Source organism: Haemorhous mexicanus, chromosome 15 (genome assembly GCF_027477595.1).
Source record: "Haemorhous mexicanus isolate bHaeMex1 chromosome 15, bHaeMex1.pri, whole genome shotgun sequence".
Lineage (NCBI taxonomy): Eukaryota > Metazoa > Chordata > Aves > Passeriformes > Fringillidae > Haemorhous > Haemorhous mexicanus.
In genome coordinates, this window is record NC_082355.1 from 953,763 (window position 1) to 981,362 (window position 27,600).

The window sequence follows — 27,600 nt, forward strand, 5'->3', positions numbered from 1 at the left end:
AGCCAGCTCCCCACCCAGCCCTTGGCTGGCAATTACAGCCACAGTCACCTGCAGGGCCACCTGCAGGGCCACCTGCAGGGCCACCTGCAGGGCCACCACCAGGCCAGTGGCAGTGGGCTCAGGCACACCACTGAGACCCAGATGGTGACAGCTCTGAGCTGGGGCCAGGAGCACCCAACTGAGGCCAGGAGCACCCAACTGAGGCCAGGAGCACCCAACTGAGGCCAGGAGCACCCAACTGAGGCCAGGAGCACCCAACCGAGGCCAGGAGCACCCAGCAAAGGCCAGGAGCACCCAGCAAAGGCCAGGAGCACCCAACTGAGGCCAGGAACACCAAATTGAGGCCAGGAGCACCCAACAAAGGCTAGGAGCACCCAACAAAGGCCAGCAGCACCCAACAAAGGCCAGGAGTACCCAACAAAGGCCAGGAGCACCCAACAAAGGCCAGGAGCACCCAACTGAGGCCAGGAGCACCCAACTGAGGCCAGGAGCACCCAGCCAAGGCCAGGAGCACCCAACTGAGGCCAGGAGCACCCAACTGAGGCCAGGAGCACCCAACTGAGGCCAGGAGCACCCAACAAAGGCCAGGAGCACCCAACAAAGGCCAGCAGCACCCAACAAAGGCAGGAGCACCCAACAAAGGCCAGGAGCACCCAACAAAGGCCAGCAGCACCCAACAAAGGCCAGCAGCACCCAACAAAGGCCAGGAGCACCCAACAAAGGCCAGGAGCACCCAACAAAGGCCAGGAGCACCCAACAAAGGCCAGGAGCACCCAACAAAGGCCAGGAGCACCCAACAAAGGCCAGGAGCACCCAGCCGAGGCCAGGAGCACCCAACTGAGGCCAGGAGCACCCAACTGAGGCCAGGAGCACCCAGCCAAGGCCATGGAAAGCCCAGCATGGAAGTGCCCCGTGTGCTGGTCTCTCCTGCCTGGATGCTGCTCCACCAATGGTCTTTGCTAACTCCATCCTGGAAACTCAGCCAGGATCCTGGTCCCAGCTGAACCCCCCTGTGGGGGTCTCTGGTGTGGGTCCCCCAGTGCCAGGAGTCCCACTGTCCCCAGGGCCCAGGGTGACACAGCCACAGCTGCCAACACCATCTGCTCCCACGGGCTCAGCTCAGGGGCTTTTTGCCTCTTCACAGACACAAATAATTCACTATTGAGTTTTAAAGCCCCGTGTAAGCACTGGGCAATTTTTAACCTACTGGAAAGAATGCTGTGAATAGAGTTCAGCTTTCCCTCGGGGCAAAGGGTTCATTTTAATTTAAAAAAACATCAAGAGGCGCTTGGAAAAGTAAATACATAAGAAATGCATATTCACACAAAGATCATGTGTGTCTCAGCAATCACACAAACGACCTCCATCCTCCTGACTCAATGCCCAGGAAACTTCCTACAGCACTGCCTTCACAAGGAGAGAATTTTAAGATAAGGAGTCAAGATAAGTTTGGCATAGTCAAAAAAAAAAAAAAAGAACAAAACTCCCCAGAAGCTCCATCTTTTTTTATGAGAAACTTTTTACCCAAAGCAGAACAAACAGCTCCAGAGTGTGTGTCTTTGCAAAGGCTCAGCCAGCAGTTTCTAGGCAGGATCATGGAACACGAGGTGAAATTCCACAGTCGGTCCCATGAAAGGGCTCAGAGCAGTTAATCAGCTCCCCTTGACCTTCACATTTATGAGTCTGCAAGAAGCTGCAGCAGCTGCAGCATCTGTCCCCCAGGCAGGGGTGACATGCCAGCCCTGCCTCCCACAAGGACACACTTCCACAGGAACTGGGGCCACGTGGAATCAGGGGCTGGAAAAGCACCCACAGCCACAGCCAGCATTAACCCTGCAGCTGCTTTGTGCTGCCAACCCCTGCTCTGATGCCTCTCACAAATATCTCCAGGGTGAGGGGAACAGGCCAGGGAAGCACCTCATCACCCCAGTGTGATTATCAGAGAGAGACTTCCAAACAGCCTCAGGGATGACACCTCCCAGCAGTCAGGGGCTGGAAGGAGCCCCACTCCCAGCCCTGGTGGCCCACGTGGCCCAGGAGCAAGAGCAGATGCTGTAACTCACCTTCTGCAGAGTTCAGACCTGCTGGGGCCCCACAGTGCCACAATCAGCCCTCTCATGGGAGCTCCCACTGATGAAAGTTTGGTTGTTTGTTGGGTTTTGTCCTCGTTTCGATGGCACATGGCACCAGTGAATGCTGAGGAGATGATCTGCCCCCCACCAGCCCTGGGAGCACCCCCCTCTGCATCACCCCAGGGCAGACCCCGAGAAGATCTGCCCTGAAACCATCCCAGGGGCTGGGGCTGCCCCTGCCCCAGCAGTGCCCTCCTGCAGGACACCCTGCCCAGCCCTTCCCAGCAGTGCCCCTGACAGCAGCTCAGGGAAACTCGATCTTTTTGCCATTTCAGCTGTATGTGAAGCAGTAAGGCTGCCCACATTCATTTCTAAATATAAGGGAAACCTGACAGTGGGAGCACAGTTTGGCTCCTCCATCCACCAGGAGCCCCAGGGCAGGGAGAACAGATGGGGCTTGACAAGGGACACGTTTCCTGTGACACTGACTCCACACACAGCCCAAACCCCAGGGGTGATGGAGATTTAATCCCCCACAATTTGGAGGAATTAGGGAGTCGTGGGTTTGCAAAGCACCCCAAGGATGGACACCACGGGGGATTCCCAACAGGGGTCCCACTGCAGCCCTGACTCACCCCCAGCAGGGCTTCCAGCACCACCAGCCAGGGAGGACAGACCAGGACAAAGGAAAGGCACCAGCCATTTATCACCTCCTTATGAGACACAGGGGCGACAGCTGAGTGGCTTCAGTGGCTGAGGAGATAATGGATGCTGGATGCTGTCCAAAAGTGGATCCCTCCCAGCTCTGCAGAGCTCCTCACCCAGGCCAGTTCTGCCATCTGTCACAGCCTGGGGACTGACAGCAGCACTGACACCTCTGTGACAGGAGAAGGGGGTCTGTGGCCCTGCCACCTGTGGGATGTGGTGATGAGCATCACCCAGGGCCTGGCTGTGGACCTGCCAGGACCTGCCCCGGGGCACCAAGCCAGCCTGCTTCTATCAGCAGTGCTCCTGGACCAGTGCTGTCCCCAGGGCCACCCTGTGTGCCACAGGACAGTGCTGGCTCCCCACAGCCCTGGGCCTGCAGGGCACCTTCACATCCCCAGCCTGAGCCAAACTCCTCTAATAACAGCACCAGTCACCAGTCCCGTGACTGCAGTGAACTTTCCAAATGCCACAAGAGCAAAGAGGTCCCCTGCACCCGGATTTGGAGCCGTGCCCTTCCTCCCCAGTCACCTGGATTATCTATTTTCCACAGGTTAACACTGACAGCTGCAACAGCCACCATGGGCTCTGCTCACTGAACACCTCGATGGTGGCAAAAGAAGGAGGAATTGGAAAAGGAGAAGGAAAAGATGTTGAAACACAACAGATGAAAGCCTTCTGCAAGAAGAAATATGCAGAGAAAGGAGCACTGGAGTTTTGTGAGGACAAGGAAAAGGAAATCATGTAGCAAAGACAGTAAGTGAAGGGAAAGCAGATGACCAGAAATGCCACACATTTTCCCCAAGGAGTAACCAACACATTCAATGGGGCACTAACACATTAGTAAGCATTTGTTTCCCTATTCCTGCAGCTATTTCATCCCTGGCTTTGCCAAGTCTGAGCAGCATCACACAGGACTGGCCAAGGGCAGCTGCCCTGCTCCAGCCCAGCTCTGTGCTCTCTTCCACTGTTATGTCTCAGGCATGTCTGGACAGATGGACAGACTGGTCCAGGGCTGCAGCTGTGGGATGGAAATGTTGCCCGTGAGGTCAGGGCTGAAATGGTTCTGTCCCCAAGGCCAGAGCAAACCTCTGCTGTGCCAAGAGCCAGCAGCTTGGAGCATCCAGAACTGCAGCATCCAATGCCTCAGTCAAGAGGGAAACACATGCTAGAAAACTCTGGGCAGGACTGAGATAAACAGGCACAACAGAGTCCGTGGGGAAAGCAAGAACAGCCACAGGCAGCATGCAACATCCAGAGAAAATCATTTCAAAGGGTGCTGGGAACAAGGGGGCAGGTAAGAGATGAAAAGTCAAAGCTTTCAGCTATTTCTTTGAAGATTTTGGTTTGCATTTGGGAAGGCTGCCAGAACTCAGAGCATGTGTGAGCAGGAGCCCAGTGACTGCAGCAGGGCCTGGTGAAGCCAGCCCTACCTTCAGACCTGCCCATGGTGCCCAGGACCCCCCGGCCTCAGCAGCACATGGTCCTAAGGGCACAGCCACCACCATCAGGGACCCCGGCAGGAGCCTCTGCTCCTGCTTGGCAAGGCTTCAAAGCAGCACAGCCCACCTGCCTTCACCCAAATTCCAGCCACTCACCCATCAATATGCTCAGCAGCTTCTGCACCCTGGAGTTCACCCCCACGATCCGGTAGAGCCCCTGCTCATTGATCCCTGGGAAAACAAGGGACTTGTTAGCAGAAGGTCACAAGAGCTGCTGAGATTTCTTTCACTCCTTTGGCTTCTCAAGTAGCAAAGCCAATGAAACCTTCTCAGCTGTCAAACACAAAGCCACAGAAGATGGTAAAATGTGGGGTTGATAGCAAGGTTTTCATGTCTGCTTTCATTAGAAGTGGTACCCCCAGTTAGCTCAGCAACAAGGACCTAAGGACACTTCTCCTCCTTCCCACAGCCATGGCAGCCCCGTGCAGGATCTGCACTTAACCAGGACAATCTGGGAAAACTTTACTGTGCCAAGTTCTTCAGGCTGAGGTCTGAGCCTTCTGCACCTGACCTCCCCTGCGGGGCTGGGACAACCCCACCTGTGCACAAGGAGCCTCACAGGAGCTTTTGGGGACAGACTCCCACGTGAGAAGATGTGCCTGGCAGCATTCCTGCAGGAAGGATGCTGAAGTGGACACCCCCTTCAGTCCTGTCCCAGGGTGTTATTTGCTAACTCTGCCCCATGTCTGTGAGTCCCTGCTGGCCCAGCCGTGGGGCAAACGCTTCCCTCATCGGCCCTGGCACGTCACGGGCTCATCTGATGTGGGTCCCAGGGCTCATGAATCATTCTGTCCATGAAAAGGGCAGGAAAGCAACTGCTCCACTGCCAACAGCTGCCCCAGAGCAAGCCCAGCCCGAGGCTGCCCTACCTCTTGTTTCCACAGCGTGGATGCACTTCTTGATGATGCTGAAGCCGATGCTGTCCAGCTGGGCAGCTGCAGGGGAAGGGCAGAGAGCAGGGTGAACAGCTGGCAGGGCAGGCCCTCACAGGGAGCACCAGGCTCCTGCTGAATCCCTGCCACCCCAGCACTGCCCAGAGCAGCAGGAGATAAATGAGGGCAGAAAAACACAAGTCCAGCAGTTTGTACCAGCTGTAACCCGGGCAAACACAGACACTGATCAGCATTCCAGCCTCCACATCCCTCTGAACCAAGCCCTGGGCCCTGCCAGGCATCTACCACTGCAGATGGACATAATTAATTTAGGATCAAGGTGAGATAACCCAAATTTGTCTGGAAAGTTGACAACGGGTTGCTTGGAAAGAAATGAAATTGGACATTTGGACACAACAAATCCCTGAAAATGGCACATGAGGTGTCTTGCCTCTGCCCTAGAGTGAGAGCTAAAGCACAAGAGTGAATGGGATGTACAACTCAATTCACCTGTGCCAATGCAGATTTTCACTTCTCAGTTCAAGGAATTGCTAATACAAGGACCCCAATACCTGCTGGAAGAATTCACCCCACAGAGAGCTTTCCACCACTGCCTGGAAAACACTGCCCACAGCCAGCTGTTCGCCATGGAAAATTAGTTCCTCCCTAGGGAAAGGTTTGGAAAACCTTCCACAGGGCAGGAGCCCCTCGGGGAAGGGTGGGCAAAGGCTCCAGGCCCCAGGGAATGCTGTGATGGGAGAGACACAGCTGGTTCAGGGCAGGGCAGGGCAGGCAGGGAGCGGAGCCCAGGCTGGCAGTGCCCTCTGCATGGCACGTGCAGCTGCCCTCCCTTGCACTGCCCTGCCCTCCTGCCCCGTGGGCAGCTGCCAGCTGCCAGCCCCTGCCCAAGCCCTTGCTGGGAGTCCTCTGGGGGGGTGGGCTTTGTCTGCTGAGTGGCACGGGGACCCACAGCAGTGCAAAGGAAAACAGCTCCATTCTGTTTTTCTGGGCAAGCAGGCTGCAGTGCTGAGCCAACACAAGCACACGAGCTGCAGGATGCCTGTGCCACAGGACGTGGGGACAATGCAGAAGCTGCAGGGCCCTTTGCTGGGCACCCCCAGGGCTCCCAGCATGGATGCAGCACAAACCCAACGTGCCATCATCAGCAGGGCACAGCTGCACCCCCAGGCCACTGACAAACACAGGGGTACCTGAGAGTCTCAAAACCATGGTGTGGAAACTCTCCTGCTGCAGCAAACCCAGTCCAGCAGGTCTGATCAGCCTTGGCACGGTGTGACCCTGAGCTGTGGGCATCCCTGTGGGTGCTGACAGTTTGGAGCACTGCCTCAGGCTCTCTGCCACCCACTGGAGGTGCCAGCCCATCCCCCAGAGCAGCAGTTTTCCCTTAGCCCCTTGTCTGGGCCCCCAAGGCCAGGCTGGACAGGGCTTGGAGCAGCCTGGGATGGTGGAAGGGGTCCCTGCCCCCAGCAGGAGCTGGATCAGCTTTAAGGTCCTCTCCAGCCCAGCCCATTCCATGACTCCAGAACCCTGCAGGGCCCAGCACCCCAGGGCCAGGCAGGGCTGGGATCCCACCTCCCTGCAGCAGGAGCAGGAGGAGGAGGAAGCCCAGCAGTGCCTCTGGATGAAGTGACCTGGCATAATCCCCCTGAGCAGATGAACAAGCTCTTCCCCTCACTGTCAAGCTCTGGATCAGGAAAGGCCGGGGATTTATTTGCAGTAGTTATATCCAGAAATAATATCTGATTACATGTCCAAAGTGCCTTTATTCATCCTTCAACTAAACTTCGAATGAGCATTGTAAAAGCTTGATCTCCCCTCTCTCAGAGCACCTGCTCTTTGTCTCAGCCATTCCCCCAGGGATTCAGTCCAGCAGTGGTCCAGACCAAAGGCAGATCTGGACCTGCTGCTGTGCAGATCACAGATCCACGGAATCATCTGGGTTTGAAAAGCCCCCCAAGGTCATCAAGTCCAGCCTTTCCCCCAGCACTGCCAAGGCCACCTCTAACCTCTGTCCCCAAGATCCACATGGCTGTGAAACCCCTCCAGGAATGGGGAGCCCCTGCCCTGGGCAGATGTGCCAAGGCTGGACAGCCCCTCCAGAGAAGAAATTCTGCCTGCCTGCCAGTCTGAAAGGTCCCTGCCTGGCTGAGGCCAAGTGGAAGAGCCTCCCTTGAGCTCTCCCTGCTCAGGGCAGGTTTGAGGCTCAGCTCCAGGCCCCCACACGTGTGCAGGCTCTTCCTCCAGCAGCAGGAGCTGCCCTGCCCAGGCTGGGACCCATCCAGGAACATTTCACATCAGCACAGGTGACACAGACACCTGGACAGCAGCTGCTGCCCACACAGCCCCACGCTCATCTGACCTTCAGCAGCATCACATTCCAAGGGCCACTCAACTGCTCTCATCCCGCTCTATTTTTGCCTGGCAGATTATTTCTATTTAATCCATTAATTCCCTCCCTTTACACTGATGTGCCACATCAGTGCAAAGGGAAGGGGGCAGGGGGCTGAATCAGCTCTGCCAGCCTGGCTCCAGCTGTGTGGCAGGGCAGGGCAAGGTCACAGCAGCTCCTCTGCCTCCCCACCACACTGGGCCATGCAACCACCTCTGCCTTGAACTCTTTCAAAGACATTCTGGAAATAAGAACCACAGAGGAGGGGGGAAATCATGAAGCACAGACCAGAGGACTGAGCTTTCAAGTCTCACCAGAAATGAGTTTTCAGGGCTCTAACTACCAGTGAGCTGCCAAGATTGGCAAAGGAAGATTGAGGGTCAGAGTAGGTTAGAGAATGGAAGAAGCTTTTTACAATGAGGGTGGGCAGGCCCTGGCACAGGGTGCCCAGAGCAGCTGGGGCTGCCCCTGGATCCCTGGAATTGTCCAAGAGCAGGCAGGACAGGGCTGGGAGCAGCCTGGGACAGTAGAAGGTGTCCCTGCCATGGTAGGGAGGGGAAGAGAGGAGCTGTAAAGCCCTTCCAACCCAAAATATTCTGTGATTCCATGACTGTGATGGCTGGGAAGGGCCAGAGCACCCAGACAAGGGCACAGCAGACAGGGCAGCCAAAGGGACTCAGGAGTGGATGTGGAAGAGGGAGAGTGAAATGGTGGGAAGGAGGGGAAAGGAGGAATTTTGTGCTGTTCCATGCAATAAGCACAAATGGCCTGGAGGATTTGTTTCCATGGAGCAGGGCAAGTCCTTCTGGTGAGCAAACTAGAGCATCTAAATTCCCCTGGCTCTCACGGTTCAGTGACAGCACCCTGCCCCTCTGCTCAGCACACCCAGATAAATCACCCACAGGCCCACGGCCATCTGGCCACACAGCAGGACAGAAAACCCAGAAGCTCTGCAAAACCACAGAGTCCTGAAAGTGCCACCAGAGCTCTGGGAGGCACCCCCAGGCCCCCAGAAGAGCAGGCAGGAAGCAGAGGTGAGGAGGGGGCAGGGTCAGGAGCTGCATCCAGCCCCAGTCCCTCCCCACTCCCTGCAGGTCCTACAGCAGGAGCCTGGATCAGGGGCTGCTGGAGCCAGGCAGCTGCTGAGGGGATCCCAGAGTGCCCGGGGAGGCAGGCAGAGCTCTGGAGCAGGGGCTGAGCCAGGCTGCAGCAGTCAGCCCTCTGCCCACAGCAGCCCCAGCCCCAGCCCAGGCAGAGGGTTTGGGGGCAGGGGTCCCAGCCTGCTCCCAGAACCAGGGAGGACACACAAGGACAGACAAGGAGGACCATTCTCATTTTTAAGAGACACCATCCAAATGGTCTCCTGAGCCAAAGCAGCAGGTCCAGAGGTGGCAGAGCTGTGTGCAGGGACACGGGGCACTGACAGCTCATGGCTGGGCAGCACGGAGCTGAGCCACCCTGGGCTCTGCACCCCACAGACTCCTTCTGTCCTCTGGGAAAAAGGGAGCAGAGGAGCTGCTCTGGCAGGGCTCCCACCCCAGGGGCACTGACCACGCTGCCCTGCCCAGCCCAGCACTGAGCTCTGCTGGATCACCTGGGAGCACAGAGCAGGTGACCCAGGCAGGAAAAGATGGATGTGCAGCTGATGCCAGAGAGGATCAAAGGCAAGGAGAAACCACAGAGGGGGAAGAGATTGCTTTGTGCAAGGGCTGAAATGGGTGTGAGGAACATTAGCTGCAAATTATACCAATTACTGAGAGAGAAATGCTCGGGCTGCAGAGGAAAATGTCGTGTCTGAGGCAGCACCAAAATGAGCCAAGCACTGAACAGCAACCTGGGCCTGGCCCTGCCTGGCTGCTGGGGGAAGGAGGGAAGGGACTGGGGCTGGAGAATTGCAATTATGGCAAATCCAACTGACTGGGAAATGGCTCAATTAAGGGTTTTAAAACACAGGACATAAGAGGCAGGACCAGGTGCAACTGCTCCTCTAGGAAGAAAAACAAGTGCTTTCCTGACCTAGGGCTTTGATTGCCTGAACTACAATAAAAAGATTTTTATTTTTAAGGGCTCATGTTGACAATCTTGACAAGGCAGGACCTCCTCACTCCTGTATTTCTGCTCCAATTCCCCCTTGGAAAGACACACTCACCCTGCACATCCTGGCTCAGAGAGAAGAGCTGCTTGGTCCCAGGTGTCACCTGATCCCTCTGCTGAACTTCCCGAGGTCACCAGACCCCAGCAGTGCCACTGGGGCAGGGACACGGTGTGGGGCAGGAGGGGACACACCCTGAGGGATGCAGGGACTGCCTGGCACTGCTCTCCACGGCCCCAGGTCCCACCAGCAGGTTCCTGCCCCTGGTCCCTGCTGGGTGCCACACTCAGCTCTCCCTGAGGCCACCCTGGGGTCCCCACACTGAGCCATGTCACCCCCCAGCCCCGGGCTGTGCTGTGTCACCAGCCCAGCCCAGTGTCACCAGCATCTCCTGCTGGCCCCCCCAGCTCAGCCACCTCTCAGGGGTCAGGCTCGAGGAGAAATACTCACTGCCTTCGCTCTGGTTGTCCTTGTTGGAGTTGTACACCTGGAAAACACAAGCAGAAAGCCTTATGAAGACCCTGGCTCCAGCTGGGACTGCTGGCAGAGCTGGTGCCACCACGGTGTGTCTGCTGCCAGCACCTCCCCCAGCAGCCAGCTCCCCAAACACCACCATGACCTCCTGCACACAGATGCTGGGCTGGCCCAGCTCTGGAGTTAGTTAAAATATGACTAGGACAGCTCTTAAAATGAAAGAATGCAAATGGATGGACCAGGCAAAAACAGAAATTAGAGGTTTCTAAACAAAATGGAGGTGGGGTTGGACTAGATGACCTTTAAAGGTCCCTTCCAACCCAAACTGCTCCATGACTCTGTGACTCCTCTCCTGAAAGACACATACAGAGGATGTGAACCTAGAGCAAAGCAGGCAATTCCCTCATGGGCATTACAGGAACCCCTGGTGGGTGCAACTGGGGCAGGGAGCAGGCACCACCCTCCTCAGGCACAGCCTGGGCAAACGAGTCAGGCAAAGAGCATGAGAGGAGAAGAAATGTCATTCATTTAGAGAGCACGAGAAGTGCAGCAGGATGAGGCACTGGATGCACCCAGCCCTGCTCCCAGCACAGCCACCAGCAGGACTCCATCCCAAGCCTCTCCAGCATCCACACTCCTCCTCCCACCCCCATCCCCACACCACCACAGCCTGGCTGCTGGAGAGTAAAGGGACACCTCAGGGGATACAATAAAAAGGGAAAACACTGCCAGAAGGTTTTAATCACGATGTGAGGGCACTTTAAAAGCCCAGGATAATACCAACAGCAGCTGTAAGAAGATCAGCCCTCAGACAGGTTGTATTTCTCCAGCTCAACAGAGCGAAATGGTTTAGAATAATCCTTCAGTGCTCAGAGTGCCACCAGGAGCACTCCCACACGGCCCGGAGCTCCAGCAGCATCCTGGATGTGGCTGAGTGGGCACAGGAGCAGGACACCAGGCTGGTGAGGCTGTGGGGAGCAGGGCTGGCAGCCCCTTGCAAGGGGAGCTGCCTGCATCACATGCTGCCTCCCAAAATAGCCAGCGGGCAGGGCGAGCCTCCAAGGGCCGTGTTGATAGCAACACCCAGCAGCAACGGGGGGAGGCTGAGGGCAGGGCTCTGCTCCAGCCATCCCAGCCCCTGGCACCAGCAGGGAGCCCAGGGTGCTCTGTGCTTGCCCTGCTGGGGGATCTCCCCCAGGAGCTCCAGCTGCAGGACGAGGCAGGGATGCTCTCAGAGGATCAGAGCCAGGCTCGGGCACTGCGGGCACAGCAGAGCTCACCCTGCTGCTCACCCGGGGTGCCCCAGCAGCCAGCAGCACCAAAACCACCCAGCGAGGCTGTGTGTCACAGGGCATGCCAGCAGCAGGGCACACAGATCCCTTCCCTGGAGGTGACCCAAACACAGGCCAGTCCTGAGCTGGGCACCCGCCCGAGCACGGCAGGACACCTTGGACCTGCTCAGGGCAGCACAGATCCAATGGAGCAGCTCAAACCTGGGCTTTGGGCAGGGACTGACCCCTCCAAGGAGCACCTTCCCTCTGCCCCTCCCAGGACACCTGGCTGTGCAACACCAGACCAAGCAGAGACGATTGTTTGCAGAGAAAATCCATCAGCCACATCTGGCAGGCAGGGGATGATTCAGCAGCAAAAGCAGCTGCAGTCAGCAAGGGAGCTCTCCTCCAGGAACAGTGTTTATATTAAGAAAATTCAATAAGTGGAAAGAGGGAAGGAAAACACCCGCAGGCTCCCCTGGCAGCAGTGCCCCCCACAGCCAGCCCTCCCTAGGGAAGTTCTCCCTCCAACTCCAGAGCCTCTGCTGAGGCACTGGGGGCTCAGCCTGTCACTCAAAGGCTTGGGGACAAACCTGGGATCACACAGATCTGGTGCCCTGGCCCACCCCCTCACACAGGTAACACTAAACACAGCCAAGGATCAGGCTCGGAGCACCCTGGGATAGGGGGAGGTGTGGGATGAGAGGAGCTTCAGGGTCCTTCCAACCCAAACCATTCCAACTCCTAGTGCACAGCACAGCAGCTCCAGGGACATCCTCTGCTCTTCCAGTCTGGATCCATGGAACAGCAGAGGCTGTTATCACCAGAGACTGCTCTTAAAACAAGGGAAAAGGGCAGACAAGGAAACACAGTGTGCTTTTGCCATTAATTGCAAAGTGTGCACGCAGCAAGAGGGAAGTTTCACACAAAGGTCAGCAGCAACCATCAAACACAGAGACACTGCCACCCTACACCCATCTTATCAAGGACAAACCTTTTATCCCCTGTCTCTGTTAACCCACCAACACAACTCTACACCAGCAGGGTTTTAGCCAAGCCCCAAGACTATGATATCCCTTCCTTTTCCAATAAATACTTCTATACTGCCTCAAATCTTTTAGAGGGAGATTTTTCTGGGTAAGAGAAAGTTTCCAAGTCTGAGGAAAGGGCTGCTGCTTAAGAGGTCCAAGAGTGAGGCTCCTCCAGTGGCCCAAGGGTCACCCCTGCTCTGCTGGACCCTTGGGCTCGTGCCTTGGCAAAGGTTCTCCTGCCCAGGCTGGCCCTAGGGATGTTGATATTCCACTCCTTCCAAAACAGCTCTGTCAACAGGCAGGGCTTAAAGCAGAAGATGCATCTGAAGATTAAACCTCATACACGTGAGTCAGTCCATGGACCAAGCTCCCCCTGGGAAAGGGTGCAGAATTTTACAGAGGTTCTTGCTGTTCCCACGCCACACACACAGCACAGAGCCCTGCAGCACCTCTGTCCAGGAGAGATGGGCAGGGAGCACCTTGGAAAAGCTCTCCTGAACCCTCTTCCACACAGCTGCCAAGTGCTGGGTTTGACTCCCCCTCTCTCAGACTGGCACCATTGCCATGCCCAGGCTGTGGCTGCCTCACACCCAGCCCGGGGCCAGGGCAGCACCAAGGGACAGCCCAGTGCCACTGCCAGGGTGACAGCACACAGCTCATGGGAGCTGGGCCAGGACAGGGCAGGAGCTCTGCAGACACACACAGCCCAGCACAGCCAGACAATAAACCACCATGAAATGAGGGTATGCTTATGCCCACACGCTGTTTGTCCTGTTGTTAACACACTCTGGAGGAAACAGCCCCAAACCCAGAGAGTTTCTGGAGAAATAAAAACTTCTTTCACTTTCCAGTATTAGTCACTGACAAAGGGTGGGAAATCAGAGGGAAGAAACATTGCTGGGAGGTGAAGGGCCTGTGGCCCAGGGACACGTGTGGGAACAGGCTGGGTTATAAAACTCCCAGAATTGGGACCAGTGACTAAGGTGGAGACAAATCCCTGCCCTGCAGCACTGCCATGCTTCAACATCTCGCTCTCACTAATTATTCCCTTTTGATTGTATTTCCAGAGCCAAAACATCCTCCCAGGCAGTTTCAGAAGTGATGTGCATAGAAAAAATATATATTAAGATAGTACAAAACTTACAGACCTTGATGTCTTGTGTTTAGTTTTCTAAACTCCTACTGTAGATGGTAAAATATCCTGAACAAAACCAGATTGTAAAACTTTTTTTAGCAGAAACTACTGCTGCTTCATTCCTGCAGGATAATTGCTGCCTGGAAGCTTAAAGAAGGTCTTTGCAAGCTATTATTGAAAAATTCCAAGATGCATCTGTAAGTAATCCAAAAAGATAAATTTTATGAGAGCAGTTACAACTCATGACTACTTTGACACTTGCACTATGTTCAATTATGAACTTGATATTTAAGATAATTCATCAAAGAACCAGTTATTTCCTTTGCTGAGACATTTCACCAAATGCATGCTTTGTTTTGCAGAGGAAATGGTTTTATAGGGATGATTAAGAGCTCTGAGATGTTCGAGGGTGTGGCAGAGGAACACAGGGCCCAGGAGGCAGCTCCCTGCTCCCCTGGAGCCCAGGGATGAGCCCAGGGATGAGCTGGGGGTCACTCACTCACAGCCACTGTTGGCTCCTGGATCCAGGTCCCAGTTGCTCCAGGACCAAAGCCTGGGCAGGAGCAGCAATGCAGGTGCTGCCCCTGCTCCTGCCCCCTCCAAACTCAGTCCTGCCACCACCACACACCCCAACACTGGAGCTGTGCATCATGCAAACGTCAGCTGTGGATTTTCCTCATCAGAGATCCTTTGAAAGACACCATCTGGAGCCTCAAACACTCCTACAGCCACTGACAGCCACCATCTGGAGCCTAAACCACCTCCACAACCACCGGTGGCCATCACTGAGAGCCTAAAATAGTCCTACAGCCACCAAGAGCCACCAGCCAGAGCCTGAAACACCCATCAGACACCAGCCAGAGCCTGAAACATCCCTCAGACACATCCAGAGCCTGAAACACTCCTCAGACACATCCAGAGCCTGAAACACCCCCCAGACACCAGCCAGAGCCTGAAACACCTCTACAGCCACCAAAAGCCACCAGCCAGAGCCTGAAACACCCCCCAGACACCATCCAGAGCCTGAAACACCCCTCAGACACATCCAGAGCCTGAAACAGTCCTACAGGCACTCTTCATCATCTGATGCACTTCCTGCTTGTGCACAGATAAATCAAGGAGAATTCAACCCATCACTTTTCCAGCCTGATCCTAAAGAAACTTTGCACACACGATGTGCAAAGAGCAAATGGGTATGTGAGTGGTTTGGGATGACCCTGGGCTGTGGGAAAAGAAAGGGAAAAGGAAGTAGCTGGGGGTTGGAAGGGGAACTACAGAAAGATGATGTTGAGTAATTCCATTTTTATTTCCTCATTTCAGAGGTCACGCTGTTGCCCGTGGTGCTCATTAACCTCCACAAGACATGGGCTATGGTTTCCTAAGGCACTTGCTTCATTTTAAGTTTCATTCACTTTCCTTTAAAATCCAAAATGGCCCAACCTAAGCTGCATCCCTTGGAAGCTGCACAGCGTTCAGCACAGTTCCCAAAATCCTTCAAATTCCAACCCTGGCGTGAGATTCTGCCCGGTGGCTGAAATCTAGAGGAAAGGATTGCCCAGCTGCTTGGAGGAAAGAGGGCTTTCAGGAAAGCACTGGAGAGCAGGAGGCCAGCAGCCCTGCTTTGCAGAGGGGGATCTCCATCGAAGGAGGGTTCCAGCCCCACGTCCTGGCGTGGAAGATTCCCCCTGACACTCCCTTCTGGTGCTGGGACCTCCCCTTCCAGCCAGAGTTTCCACTTGGACTCTCAGAATGGGCCAGTCCTGCCAGAGTTCCCTGGTCTCCCTGGGGGACAGGGGTGTTTGCAAGGTCCAGAGCAATGGGAGGAAATGCTGCAGTGTTATGCAACTTCCTTGTGATTCATATTCAGAAATCCTCAAAACAGCCAGGAATGAGTCCTTCAGCTTTCAGCTCAAGAGATGCACAAGCCCAAGGGGTATAAATAGATATGACATTCCCTCAGAACTGGTAGCCCAAGTGGCTTCCCAGCCACGCTGGGACAGTCTGGGGAGCCACGGGCAGGAGGAGCACAGACATTCCACATGAGTGTTTTGCAACCCTTTTATAAGGGCAAATGGGCTGAAGAGCAGAGTTCCAGCTGGAGTCTGGCCACCCTGACTGACTCAGCTGCTGCTGGGTGTCTGCAGCACCCCGAGCACCCCGGAGCTCACAGAGAGCCCTGCCTGAGCAGGGGAAGGCTGGGGAGCCAACACATCCCTCTCCACACCAGAGGGAACAAGCCTTTCGTCTTGATGCCTTCCTCACCAGGACACCAGGGATGTTCCTGATGGTGTCCCCACAGTCCCCAGCCTGTCCTGCAGGGCCCTCCACGGGCACAGGGATGGCCAGAGCAGGGCTGGAGCTCTGGCACCCAGAGATGCCCCAGAGCTGGCACGGGCCAGGGGCAGGGGGGCACCCTGTCCCCTGTCCCTGCAGCAGCAGGGAAGGGGTCAGAGGAAGAATGGAGAGAAGGAAGAAGAGAAGAGGGAGGTGCACCCTCCAGATCTGCCCCTGAGCTCAGCCTGCAGAGCTGCTTCACTGGGACACAGCCCTGGAGCAGCATCCCAGCAAAGCTCATGTACAAAAAGCCTACTTCCTTGGTAAAAGCAGGACACCTGGCAACCTTGATGAAATCAGCCCTTGTTTCTGGCTCTGCCTTATCAACCCTGTTCTATTTCTGTCTGAGAGCCAGGTTTTTGTACTACAAGCAGGATTTTCAGAGCTAGACTACACTGTGTTGTGGTTAGAAATAACCTGCCCTGCTCTGAGAGCCAGAAGGATATAGATAGGAGTATGATCTCTCCCAGCCCACATCCCTGCAAACCTCTCTGCAGCAGGAGGGGAGGGAAAATTATGCCTTACTTTCCCAAGTGGAGAACTTGGCAGGGCAGCAGAAACCCACTGTGAAATGCTGGTTGATGTCATGCAGACGAAGCTGTTCATTTGGAAGAGGGTGGCCAGGGACCCTGGCAGCTCCTTCCTTCCTTCCTTCCTTCCCTCCCAACCTACTGTTCATCACAGTCAAAGTCATCTCCCACCTCGTGTCCCCCTTTCTCTCTCCTGCTCCTTCCTTCCAACATAAATTCCAGCTTCAAGCTTATACCCTGGGCCCGACCAAGAGACAGAAATGAAAAATCTGCCACAAACGGAGCATCTGGGGGGGCTGAATCCCCTACACAGGCCTTGCTCTCCTGTCTCTCGGAGCTGAGCTAAAGGATGGTTCTAATTAAAAGCAAGCCCACATTTTATTACAAGTGCAGGCATTCCCAAGGGCCTCTGGAGCCGAGGCCAGCCGGGCTCCCCGCCAGCCAGCTGGGCTGCTTAGCTCAGCGCAGTTATATAACCCTGTTTGTCACCCAAGGAAACAATCACCTGGGTCAGAACCGGGCGAAAAACCACCTGGGCCAAACTGCCAGCTTCCCAGGGCTCAGCCAGGCCAGGGAAGGCAGCAGCAGCCACTCTGGGGGCTGTGTGGGAGCGAGGGGAGCAGAGCGTGTCAGAGGCGCGGCAGCCTCGCAATAACACAGCTAAAGGTCAGCCACTCCAACAAAATACATTTCTGGAAGAACTAAAGCACCCAAAGTTTCCCAGAGCGGCAGTTCTAAGCGGGTCCAGCGAAGCAGACATGTTGGGATCACTCAAATAACTGATTAAAAGTGAAAACTTCGACTGCTCTAAGCTTCCCCCAAGTTTTCTGGGATGCTTGAGCAACAGCTCGCACATCCTCCTCCGGCAGCTCTGCCTGGAGCCCGGCCACCCCGGGCAGCACACACGCCCTTCCTCCTCCCAACGTCTGCTGACGAACACGGGCTCTCAACACATCAAAACCAGCCTAATTTTAAATGACAGTGTCATCTTTATTTTTAAAATAACTGTAACACAGCCGTGCCTGGCGCTCCTCCTCTGTGAAAGAGGCTTGACACCGCCCGGGTGCTCCAAACAAGGGGGGGTGGCTTCGTGCCAGGACTGGCTCAGTCACCACTGCCTGGAGCTTTAAGGACTGGGACATCCCTGAGGTGAGACCCCTTTCAATCCCCCATTTGCACCTGGGGACACTGTGGGGCAGCACAGACCCTGAGCTCTGGGGAAAGCAGCAGAAAGGGGACACAGTCCCATCCCTCCTCTCCCAGAGACATTTCTGTAAGCCCAGGGAGGCTGCAGAGGTTTCTTGGCAATCCTGGGATGTGGCACAAGGTTCTTTCCTGGCCTTGGGAGCCAGCCCAATGGGGCTTTAAACGCTCCTGGTGTCCCTCTCCAAAACTGCAGCAGCACATTTATCCCTCTCCAGACAGGACCTGAAATTCCACAACACTCACAACCTCTCTGGGAAACCCTCAGCCCTGCCTGTACCCACCCCAGGGGCTGCCAGCACTCCCCAAAACCATTTCCACCATCCAACAAACACTGGTGAGAGACAGCATGGGACACATCCACCCTGCTGTGGCCTGAGCCTGCAGCCTACCTGACCCCAGCCCTGCTCCTGACCCTGGCCCCGCTCCTGGTCCCAGCAGATCCCAGCTCCACACAGGGATCTGCCAGGAATGACAAACCGAGGGTGAACACAGAAATAAAATTATCAGAACAACAGAGTCCAAAGACCTTCTTCTGGGGCTGCAGCTGGGAGAAGAGAAACCCCAGGGTGAGGGATGGTGAGGGGCTGCAGCAGGACAGTAAATCACTGCTCAAAACCAAATGTAAGACCCAATAAAGGAGGAAATAATGGAACAGGCTGGCTTTGAGAGTCATTGCAGCATGAACCATTTACTTTAATTTTTAATTTAAAGTAGGAAACAATACTCTAATAGTCTATTTAAATTGGCAGGGAAATTTGTTCTCCCAACATGGAGCTATTCCCTGAATTTCTACATGTTTGTTGAATTGCCTGATCAAATAACTCGAAGCAGAGGTGATAAAGAGAGGAAAGTGAGTATGCCCTCTTTGGGCTGTCACTCCAGCTGAGGCTCTGTGCCTCCCTGCTGAGGCTGCCAGCATGGCTGAAGGGTGGACAGCACGTTCCCACCAAAGCACGACACGAAATCACTGGATGCAAGCACCCTGCTCCCTGCCCTGAGGCTGCTTCACCTCTCTGGGCCCAGGCTCACAAACAAGTTGTTGCAAGCAGCTGCTCCATCCTGTTCCACACCTGTGCTGCAATCCAGGTTCGATTATCCCCATTGCCCAGGCACCCCACAGACCCAACCCAGCCCTCAGCACCACGCTCACCCCCAGCCCGGACCCAAACCCAAGAACACACCTGCAGCAGAGCTGGGGGGCTGTCCCACGCAGGAGACACGTGCTGTGCCATGTCCTGTGGACCAGGACCCCACTCACATCCCCAGCCCTGACCCCCCTGAGCTCCTCTTGGGGTTATCAGCAGGGACAGAAGGAGATAGGTGGCTGTCGCTGGGTCCCCACCAGAGGGAACATCTCCCAAAGGGAGAGCAAAACCCAGCTGGTGTCCTGGGACCAGCCAGCCCAGCATCCAGGCAAAGCCAAGCTTCCACAGCCAATTTCTGCAGCACAGGCCCCAAGGAAGAGCAAGGAATGCATTACAGACACAGTGAGGTATTCACACCAGAGACAGGAGCTCTGCTCTGCTCCTGGACACCCCGACAACACAGCTGGAACAAGAGGTCACAAACTTGCCAGAACTGGGTGGGACAGCACTTTTAGGTGTGTAAAAGCAATCCAGAGGGCTCTTTTCTCTTTTAAAAATTATCCATAATGCTTCTCTAAGTATTTTTCTCTGAAACAGCTTCTTAAGCAGAGGACAAACCCCAGCAGCCACAGGGACTCCAGCTGGGCGAGCCATCAGCCACTGAAGCAGCAGTTGCTGGAACCAGGAATAAAAGCCTGGAGTCAAGGCTTAAGACCTCACTGGCTTAAGTGCTTTACAAGCAAAATAAAAGCTAACAAACTCCATGTAAAGTTACTGCTATTAGAGGCTTAAAGGGTTACCAAACAGGAGAGGGAGAAGGAGGGAGCAGTGACAAGAGCAAGCAATCTGAGAACTAACATGGAACATGACATGGACCGTGCTTCTCTGAGGATCTTCTGCTAGCACCTTGTCCCCAAAAAGGACAAAGAATTTTTTGGGCAATAATCTTGAGCTGTGGGATGCAAAAAAGCCAAGCAGGGCCAGTTTGGGTCCCAGTGGGACTCACCATCACCACAGCTCCCTGCACTGGGGGGTGGCAGCGATGCCCCCAGAGCATGGAGAGACTGAGCTCCAGTTCAGGGAAAGTTCACTGGGTTGTCTGGGCTGGGGAACAGAGTGGAGGCAAAGAGAAGCAGCAAACAATAGAAACTTAGACATAGGAGTGGGCAGAGTGGGGAAAAAATGTTCTGTTCACTAATGGGAGAGACAGGGAGATGGAGAAGCAGCAACAGGAATGACTCAGGTCATAGAGAACAACAAAAGAAATCTGCTGTAAGCAAACAAACCCAGGCAGGATGAAGGCCATGAAAACCTGCAAGACAGAGTACACAAAAAACCGTATTTTCCAGAAAGCTGACAAAAACACGTCTGTGGGATTGAGAGCATAATCAAAGCTCAGCATGAGAAGGGCTGTGAGGAAAGGCAGAGCAGAGGCAGGCAGGGAGCAGCCCCTGGGGAGAGCAGAGCACAGAACACGGCGCGGGCTGCCCGTGCACAGAGCTCAGGCCACAGACACCGTCTGGGCTCAGGGGTGCTCTGGGTGAGGCTTCTTCCACCATCTCTGATAACTGAGATGGAATGAATTCACAGCTCCAGTGAGTGCCAGGGCAGTACAAGGGCTGGGAAGGGGAGCAGTGGGTGTCTGTCCTTCCCCCTGCAGCCACACCGGGACTGAAGTCCTTCAAGTGAATTTATTTTTTGAATGAGCCAAAATAACAGGAATGCCGAGGTTGAAAGCACTGGAGTGAGTTCAAAGGACAGCGTTTCCACTGGGAAATAAATCTCTCACCATTTTGTATAATTAGACAAGGAAAATTAAAAACTATTTCAGAAAGAATTCCCAGAAGCAATATCCAAGGAGGAGGTGAGAGGTGTGCTGGGCAGGAATGTGGGGCTGGGCTCTGCTGTCACTGCCACAGGAACACGGGTGGCACCTCCAGCAGCAGGGCTGGAGGAGCTCCAGGACCACTGGCAGATGTGCCAGGATCACTGGCAGATGTGCCACCAGGAGCACTGGGACAGGAGCAGGGCACGGGCAGCTCCAGAGGCACATCCAGAGTGGCACCCAGCCCATGGAGGAGCCAGCAGACACTGAGGGGACACACCGCAGGAGGGGGAGGCAGAGAACAGAGGAGGGACAGAGGAGGGACAGGGGAGGGACACAGGAGGGACACAGGAGGGACACAGGAGGGACAGGGGAGGTTTGGGGCTGTGAGTTTGGGGACACAGCTGGGAGGTGAGCACTGTCCCCACTCCAAGCAGCCCCACAGCCCCTGGTGCAGGCCGGGGTCACTCCTCTGCCCGGGGCAGGAGGGCCCGGGGGTGCGGTGGCACCCGGGGCACAGGTGAGTGAGTGGCCGGTCTCAGCTGCCATCTAGTGGGGAGCAGCCACGGCTCCGGGCTGGCCCCGGCTCCGGCACCGCTGGGGGAAAAGCCCTCCCAGCCCATGGAGTCCCAGCTGTGCCCCATCCCCACCTTGTCCCCAGCCCAGAGCCCCGAGTGCCACCTCCAGCCCTTCCTTGGGCACCTCCAGGGATGGGCACTCCAACCCTCCCTGGGCAGTTCCAGTGCCTGAGCCCCCTTTCCATGGGGAAATTCCTGCTGTGCCCACCCTGAGCCTGCCCTGGCCCCGCCTGAGGCCGTTCCCTCTCCTCCTGTCCCTGTTCCCTGGAGCACAGCCCGACCCCCCCAGCTGTCCCCTCCTGGCAGAGCCACAAGGGCCCCCTGAGCCTCCTCCTCCTCCTCCACACTTACTCACCACAACCTTACCTAAAAGCTTACCTTGTTCTTTGCCACAAGACACAGCCTAATTTGTGCCTCTCCTAAACCCACAGCCCAGCACAGCCAACACAGCTTTTATTCCTGACTCAGGTTCCAAGGAAGTTTCAGAATCGCTCTGGCCTCCACCACATACATTTGCAAACTGCATCAGCAGAGGAGAAAATCCGTAAGAAACTGATCCTGAGTATCTTAACAAAAGCAACCACCGCTGCTCCGTCATGGAGTTAGCAGTTTCTCCTGTTTCCAGCCTCTGCAACATGGAAGAAAACCCAAAGTCAACACGGGGGCTTTATCCAAATGAATAACAAGTGGTAAGAGTTAACGGCGTGGTGAGGGCTGTCTGGAGCTGCTCTGACTGTGAGACACAGCGTAAATCTCCTCAAGTTGTGACAAACGTCTTGGCTAATGCAGCCACATTCGAGGTTTAAATCTCACTAAGATGTAATTTGACATTTGGGTTTACTTTTTTCATTATAATTAAGAAACGAACTCCAGTCCGCGCTAATCTCTCCACAGCCTGCATTTGCTCATGGAATTACCATCCCCACCGTGCCAATCCTTCCCCACACTCGACAGTCAAATCAAAGGAAACCAGACATTCTTTCCAGCAGGGTTCTTTGGTTACAGAAATACAGTCGAAGCACAGGATGGGTATTTCTAGGAGTCCAAAGGTTAAATCCTCATCTCTTGCTCAAGGAAATCCCTGTGGAATAGGTAACACGGAGATAACACACTGCACCCTGGTGTTATAAGATAAGAACCCAAACAGAACAGCCCACAGCTGCATTTTTGATGGATGGAGGAGGATAACTGAGGACAAGGAGCTGCCTCATGTGTCAACACACTCCACCTTCAGCAGCAAAGCGCCTCCTGGATCCCTTTCCATGCAGGAGGCATTCCCATCACTCCCACTGCACACCTGGAAGGGCAGTGTAAGCCATTAGCAATTAAGTGCCACGAGGTATGGCATTAATGCACAGCCACAGCCCCTGACATGCTGGATGAGCCAGCTGCCCTCAGCTCAGCTGATGGGCACGATAGGGGAGAGCAGCAGCACGCAGGTGGCACCACCACCTGCGTGGCTTGGAAGGAGCTCTCATGACCAGATTCTGGAACAGGATAATCCAGGCAGTCCTGTCCTGGTTGCTCCACAGAACCTTTGGCATGCACAGCTCTTTGCAAGCACCCAAGATGTGTGTCTGCACCTCTGCAGGCTGGCTCTGCTCCTGGGCTGCACCCTGGTACCATCAGCAGCTCACACACTGCTGGGTGACCGCTTTCCTGCAGCTCCCATGGCAGCTGACTGGCTTTGCCATCCCTGCCACAGCAGCTCCCAGCTCAGGTGGGCAGTGGGAGGCAGGTGAGCGGGCTGGAGGAGCACAAGACTCCATTCAGATGAGGAGCAACAGTGCCCATTTTGTTTCTGAAGAAATGGTGCCACCAGAATCAAGGCAGGAGTTTCTTTAGGAGGGATCAAGACAGCTGGCACCTGCAGCTGGAGAGGCACCCTAGCTGCCCCAGGGGTCAAGAGCCAAGGGTGGAGGAGCAGGCTGGCTCTCCCAAACAAGGGCCCCTTTTCAACAGGTGACAGAAAAAGGGAGCAGAGGCTGTCACAGAACCAGGGAATCGTGGAATGGTTTCAATTGGAAGGGCCCTTAAACCTCATCCAGTCCTGCCCTCTGCCCTGTCCAAGATGGACCTGGACCAGGGATGGGGCAACCACAGCTTCTCTGGGTGGGTGTCAATTGAAACAAGAGAGGTTCAGCCTTGGGGTCAGGAGGCCAGGGAAGCAGCTGGGCTGGAGCCCAGGCAGGCTGTGCCCTCTCCTCCCTCGGATGCTCTCAGCTGCCGACCGGTAACACCCCGAGCAAGCTGCTCTGAGCAGGAGGTTGGAGCAGAAACCTCCTGAGCTCCCGTCCTACCTGAATTACCTGATGGATCTACAGCTCCAGGCTGGGACCTGGCTGCAATCCACCACACAATCCTTTCCCTGAAATGCAGGGCAGCACCTCCCACACGCAGCCTCCCCATCTCCCAGCTGCTGCACGTTCCAAAGGCGAGCATTTGAGCAAGTCCAGCACTCAGAACAGCCTCGTGTGTCCACGCCTCACCTGGCTCCAATGAACATTTCTCCTGGCAAACAAGAACCTTTCCATGGATCTGGGGGGCTCTGCTCAAACCAGGACCAGTCTGTGGGAGCAGGCTGTGCTGGGATGGGACGCCCTGCTCCCTGCATGGGCTCTGCTCTGACTGACAGAGCCTGGCTCGAGCCCAGCACGCAGCCACCCACTCCAAAGCCACACAGGCTGTCACAGAACAGCCCAGGCTGCTCTGGCTCTCCACATGGCTTCTTTTCATATCCCAAAACGCTGTTGGCCATGAGCAGGCACAGAGGCCACAGACTGTCCTGGCTGCTCGGCAGTGCTCTAAGTGCCACGAGAGAGTCACCCCATGAAGCTGGCATGGGCCACATCGTGAGCCCAGCACCCCCTGAGGGACCTGCTCAGAGCCAGCCAACGCTCTTCAAGCTGGCAGTGAGGTTTGCAAATGCATTCCAAAATAAAAACTAACAACAATGAGTTTTCTGCAAACCTCCAGAATCCCTTCCAGAGGTGAGGAAGCCTTTGGCACAGCAGGAGCAAACAGGGGGAACAGGGGCCACACTCCTCCGCTCACACGAAACGTACAATCCTCCAGCAGACCCAGAGACGGCTGCCAAGGAGCCGTGGGACTCCAAAAGCCCTGGAAATCTACAACGTATTTTCTTCCACTGCTCTTTTTGCCATGTTTTCCTTTCAGCACGGCAGAGCAGCATGTTTGTGCTGGCCAAGCCTACCCTCCTCCTCTCCACCGCACCTCCAAGCAATCCAAGCACGGGAGATACAGTATTACCTCAAATATTTAACCAAGGGATTAAAGGATTCTCTTGGCAGGAGGCAGAAGCTGCCCCACGGTTACAGCTCCCTGGCTGGCTGGCAGGCGCTGCGTGACAGCGGCTCTGCGGGAGCGCTCTGCCCCGGCCTCCCGGGGGCTGGCCACCGATTTCCTCTGCTTTGTGCCCAAAATCGCTGCTCACCGGCTCCCGGCCGTCCATCGCCTCCATCCAGAGCCGCCGGTCCTCCTCCGAGAGCGCCTGCATGGTGATGACCCCGGGCCTGCCGAGAGAAAGGGGACGCCGTCAGCGAGCCGCGGGACGGGGAGCCAAGCGGCAAAGATGAATTTTTCATGAGAGGAAGAGGGAAGGAGGACAAGCTCCTTCCCAGGCAAGCCCCAGCACAAGGAGGACAAAAGCCATGGACACCCCTGCAGGTCCTGAGCAGGATCAGCAAGGAGCAGAGGACATTTCCAACAATCAATACACCTTTCCAGTGGTTTTGTGCAAGAGCTGGGTGCCAAATTCCTCCTCTGGCCCTCGGCCAGCCAGCTCACCTGCACTGGGTAGAGCACGTCCATGCAACGGCAGGAGAAGGCGAGGAAGGGGAGCAAGGAAGGTAACCAAGCAAGCAGGAGCCTCACACATGCCAGCCCCTGTGTCTCACCAGCACCCCAAGCACCAGGCTCATGGAGGAGACCTTCTGCTGTGCAAAGTGTTTCATCCCCAAAGTGTCCCTGCCCTCATGGCCGTGCCAGTCCCCTGGCCCTGTCTGTACCCTGCTGCAAGACACAGCAGTGGCAGTGACACGATGCTGGCCCGTGTCCCCCTCCAGCAGCCTCACAGGGGAGCAGTGCAGGAGTGCCAGGGTGCCCAGGGTGCTGCTCCTGCCCCCAGCACTGTCACACACACCACAGCCCTGGGCTGCCCCGTCAATCCAGCCTCCCACAAACAGCCCTGGACTGCTCATTTACTGTAATGAGAAGGGAAAGGACAGGCCTGGGTGCTGCACACCCTGCACAGGAGCAGGGGACAGCAGTGGCACTGCCCTTGCCCGAGGGCAAACGCCACCTCCAGGCTCCTCAGTGGACGCTGTGCCCACTCCTGGATCACCCTTTCCATGCAAGGAGTCAAATCTCCATTACCTGCTCTGTGACCAGCAGGGTGAGGATGGATTTGACAAGAGAGAGTGTTTGCACAGCCTCAGGTGTGGGGGGTGGGGACAGGAGGTGGGAGCTGTGACCCCACGCCAGGGGCTGCCATCCCTCTGTGCCCTGCTTGGCTGTGAGCTCCCAGGATTTCCATCTCCACATCCCAGCCCATCCTGCAGCCTGGATCCCAACACGCACAGCTGGCTAAGCCTGCTCCTCCCCAGCCCTGTGCCTTTGGGCTGGTCTGCATCCCCCAGCGCTGCTCCCGGGCTCAGGCAGACAGACAGACAGACAGACAGAGCTGTCCGTGTGTCTGTCTGGCGCTGCCGCTCCCTCCCCGGCTGTTCCCAGGCACAGCAGCCGAGCATCCCCGGCGCAGCACGGGGAGCAGATTCCCTGGCAACGGGGACACACGCAGGGGGGCTGCCGTGCTCTCTGCCCGCGGGGCTTCTAACACTGAACTGTGACAGCACAGAGCCCCTGGTGCTGCTCCCCCCAGCCCAGCAGAGCAGGGGCTCTGGAGGGGCACAGGAGCCAGGAGGGCTGCTCCAGTGCTGCGGGGCACAGGGAGGCAGGGAAGGGAAGGGAAGGGGGATTAAACCTCGGGAGCTGCCAGCCACCTGCACAGTGCTCACTGAGCACGTAGGCTCTGTCCCGTACTCGACCCCCACAGCCTGATAAAGCCTGGGGAGAGGGGTGATTTCTGACTTGAACTCCCCACGGGTGATTCAGCCAGAAAACGTGAGCTGCACCAACACTCTGCAGATGCCCTTTGGTCCGTGATAAGAGCCTGTAAGAAAATTAAACTTTAACAGGGGCTCTCAAGAGGTGGGCTTGGCCCCTCTGCTGCTGCTCTGTGGCACGCACAGGCCAGGAACCGAGGATTAACCCTTCTCCTAACTCCACTCCCCATCCAAGCAGGCCAGCTTTCAGCAGGCACACGGCAGCTCAGCACTGTCCCACCAGTGGAAGCTGTGCCCAGGTCCAAAAACCAGACATAATGTGCTTGATCTCTGCTAATCCCATTGGTGAGTCAGTCAATACTCACCAGCTTAGTGGTTTGGAAGTTTACTCACTTAGGAGGGAAGAGGAAACCACTTAACCATCGCCTCATCTGAGAGGGAAAATGCTCCACATCCAACAGCAAATATGTTCAAAACACTGCACAAAGCTCCTTGTTGTGCAGGTACAAAGTGACTCGAGAGCAGCCTCTGGTACCTGGGGAGCTGCAGTGGCCACTTTAGCCAGGGCTTAGGTCTGACTTGAAGCCAAGCTGCTGCTGAAGGCACAGACACCTCAGTCAGAAAGCCCTGGAAGGGCTCTAGCTCAGCTAGGGACACACAGGAAAGGAAATACTGGCATTTCTGTCTCTTTAGCCAGAGAAATAGAACAGAGAAATTGAAACCCTCCATTCATGGCATGCTGGGCACTGGACTCCCAGCAGAGCACGGTCCCAGAGTGGCAGTGCTGGTATCTGGAGTGCCAGCTTCCCTCAGCACAGGGCAAAGAGGTGATAACAGCAAAATGTTTGTTCTGCCTCTCAGCAGATAACAACTCCTCGGGCTTCACTTCAAAGTCAAACTTCTTTAACAGCATGAGGGGAGGGGCTGTGAAACTGAATCAAACCCATTTCCATTGCAAATAGCCCTGCATTTCCTCCCCCAGTGTTTATTTGCCAGGGCACCCATTGCATCACTTTCCTGAGCAGAACCATCTTCCTGGCTGTGATAAATTTAAAATGCACCCACACATTATGCCTCATTCATTATGGATGTGGCCGATGCCCATGGGGTTCCATGTGCTCCCAGCCAGGTGGGGTGGCTGGCACTGGATCAGCCTCCTGCCAGCACTGCCAGCAGCTGGAAACACTGCTGGAAACAGCTCCATCCTCACCAGCACCAGGAAACACTGCCTGACACAGCTCCATCCTCACCAGCACCAGGAAACACTGCTGGAAACAGCTCCATCCTCACCAGCAACAGGAAACACTGCTGGAAACAGCTCCGTTCTCAGCAGCACCAGGAAACACTGCTGGAAACAGCTCCGTTCTCAGCAGCACCAGGAAACACTGCTGGAA

At 55.7% G+C, this 27,600-nt stretch overlaps 1 protein-coding gene across 3 annotated transcripts in view; it reads right to left on the minus strand.

Annotated features, from left to right (window-relative positions):
- Window positions 1–27,600, minus strand: part of ARHGAP26 (Rho GTPase activating protein 26) — a 103,907-nt gene that overhangs the window by 43,432 nt on the left and 32,875 nt on the right. For all 3 annotated transcript variants that reach the window (XM_059859895.1, XM_059859894.1, XM_059859896.1), the window contains exons 11-14: window positions 24,577–24,655; window positions 10,104–10,140; window positions 5,149–5,214; window positions 4,376–4,450 (exon numbers count right to left, since the gene is read on the minus strand). In XM_059859895.1, the coding sequence (XP_059715878.1) occupies window positions 4,376–4,450; window positions 5,149–5,214; window positions 10,104–10,140; window positions 24,577–24,655 (257 nt within the window). The remainder of the gene's footprint in view (window positions 1–4,375; window positions 4,451–5,148; window positions 5,215–10,103; window positions 10,141–24,576; window positions 24,656–27,600) is intronic.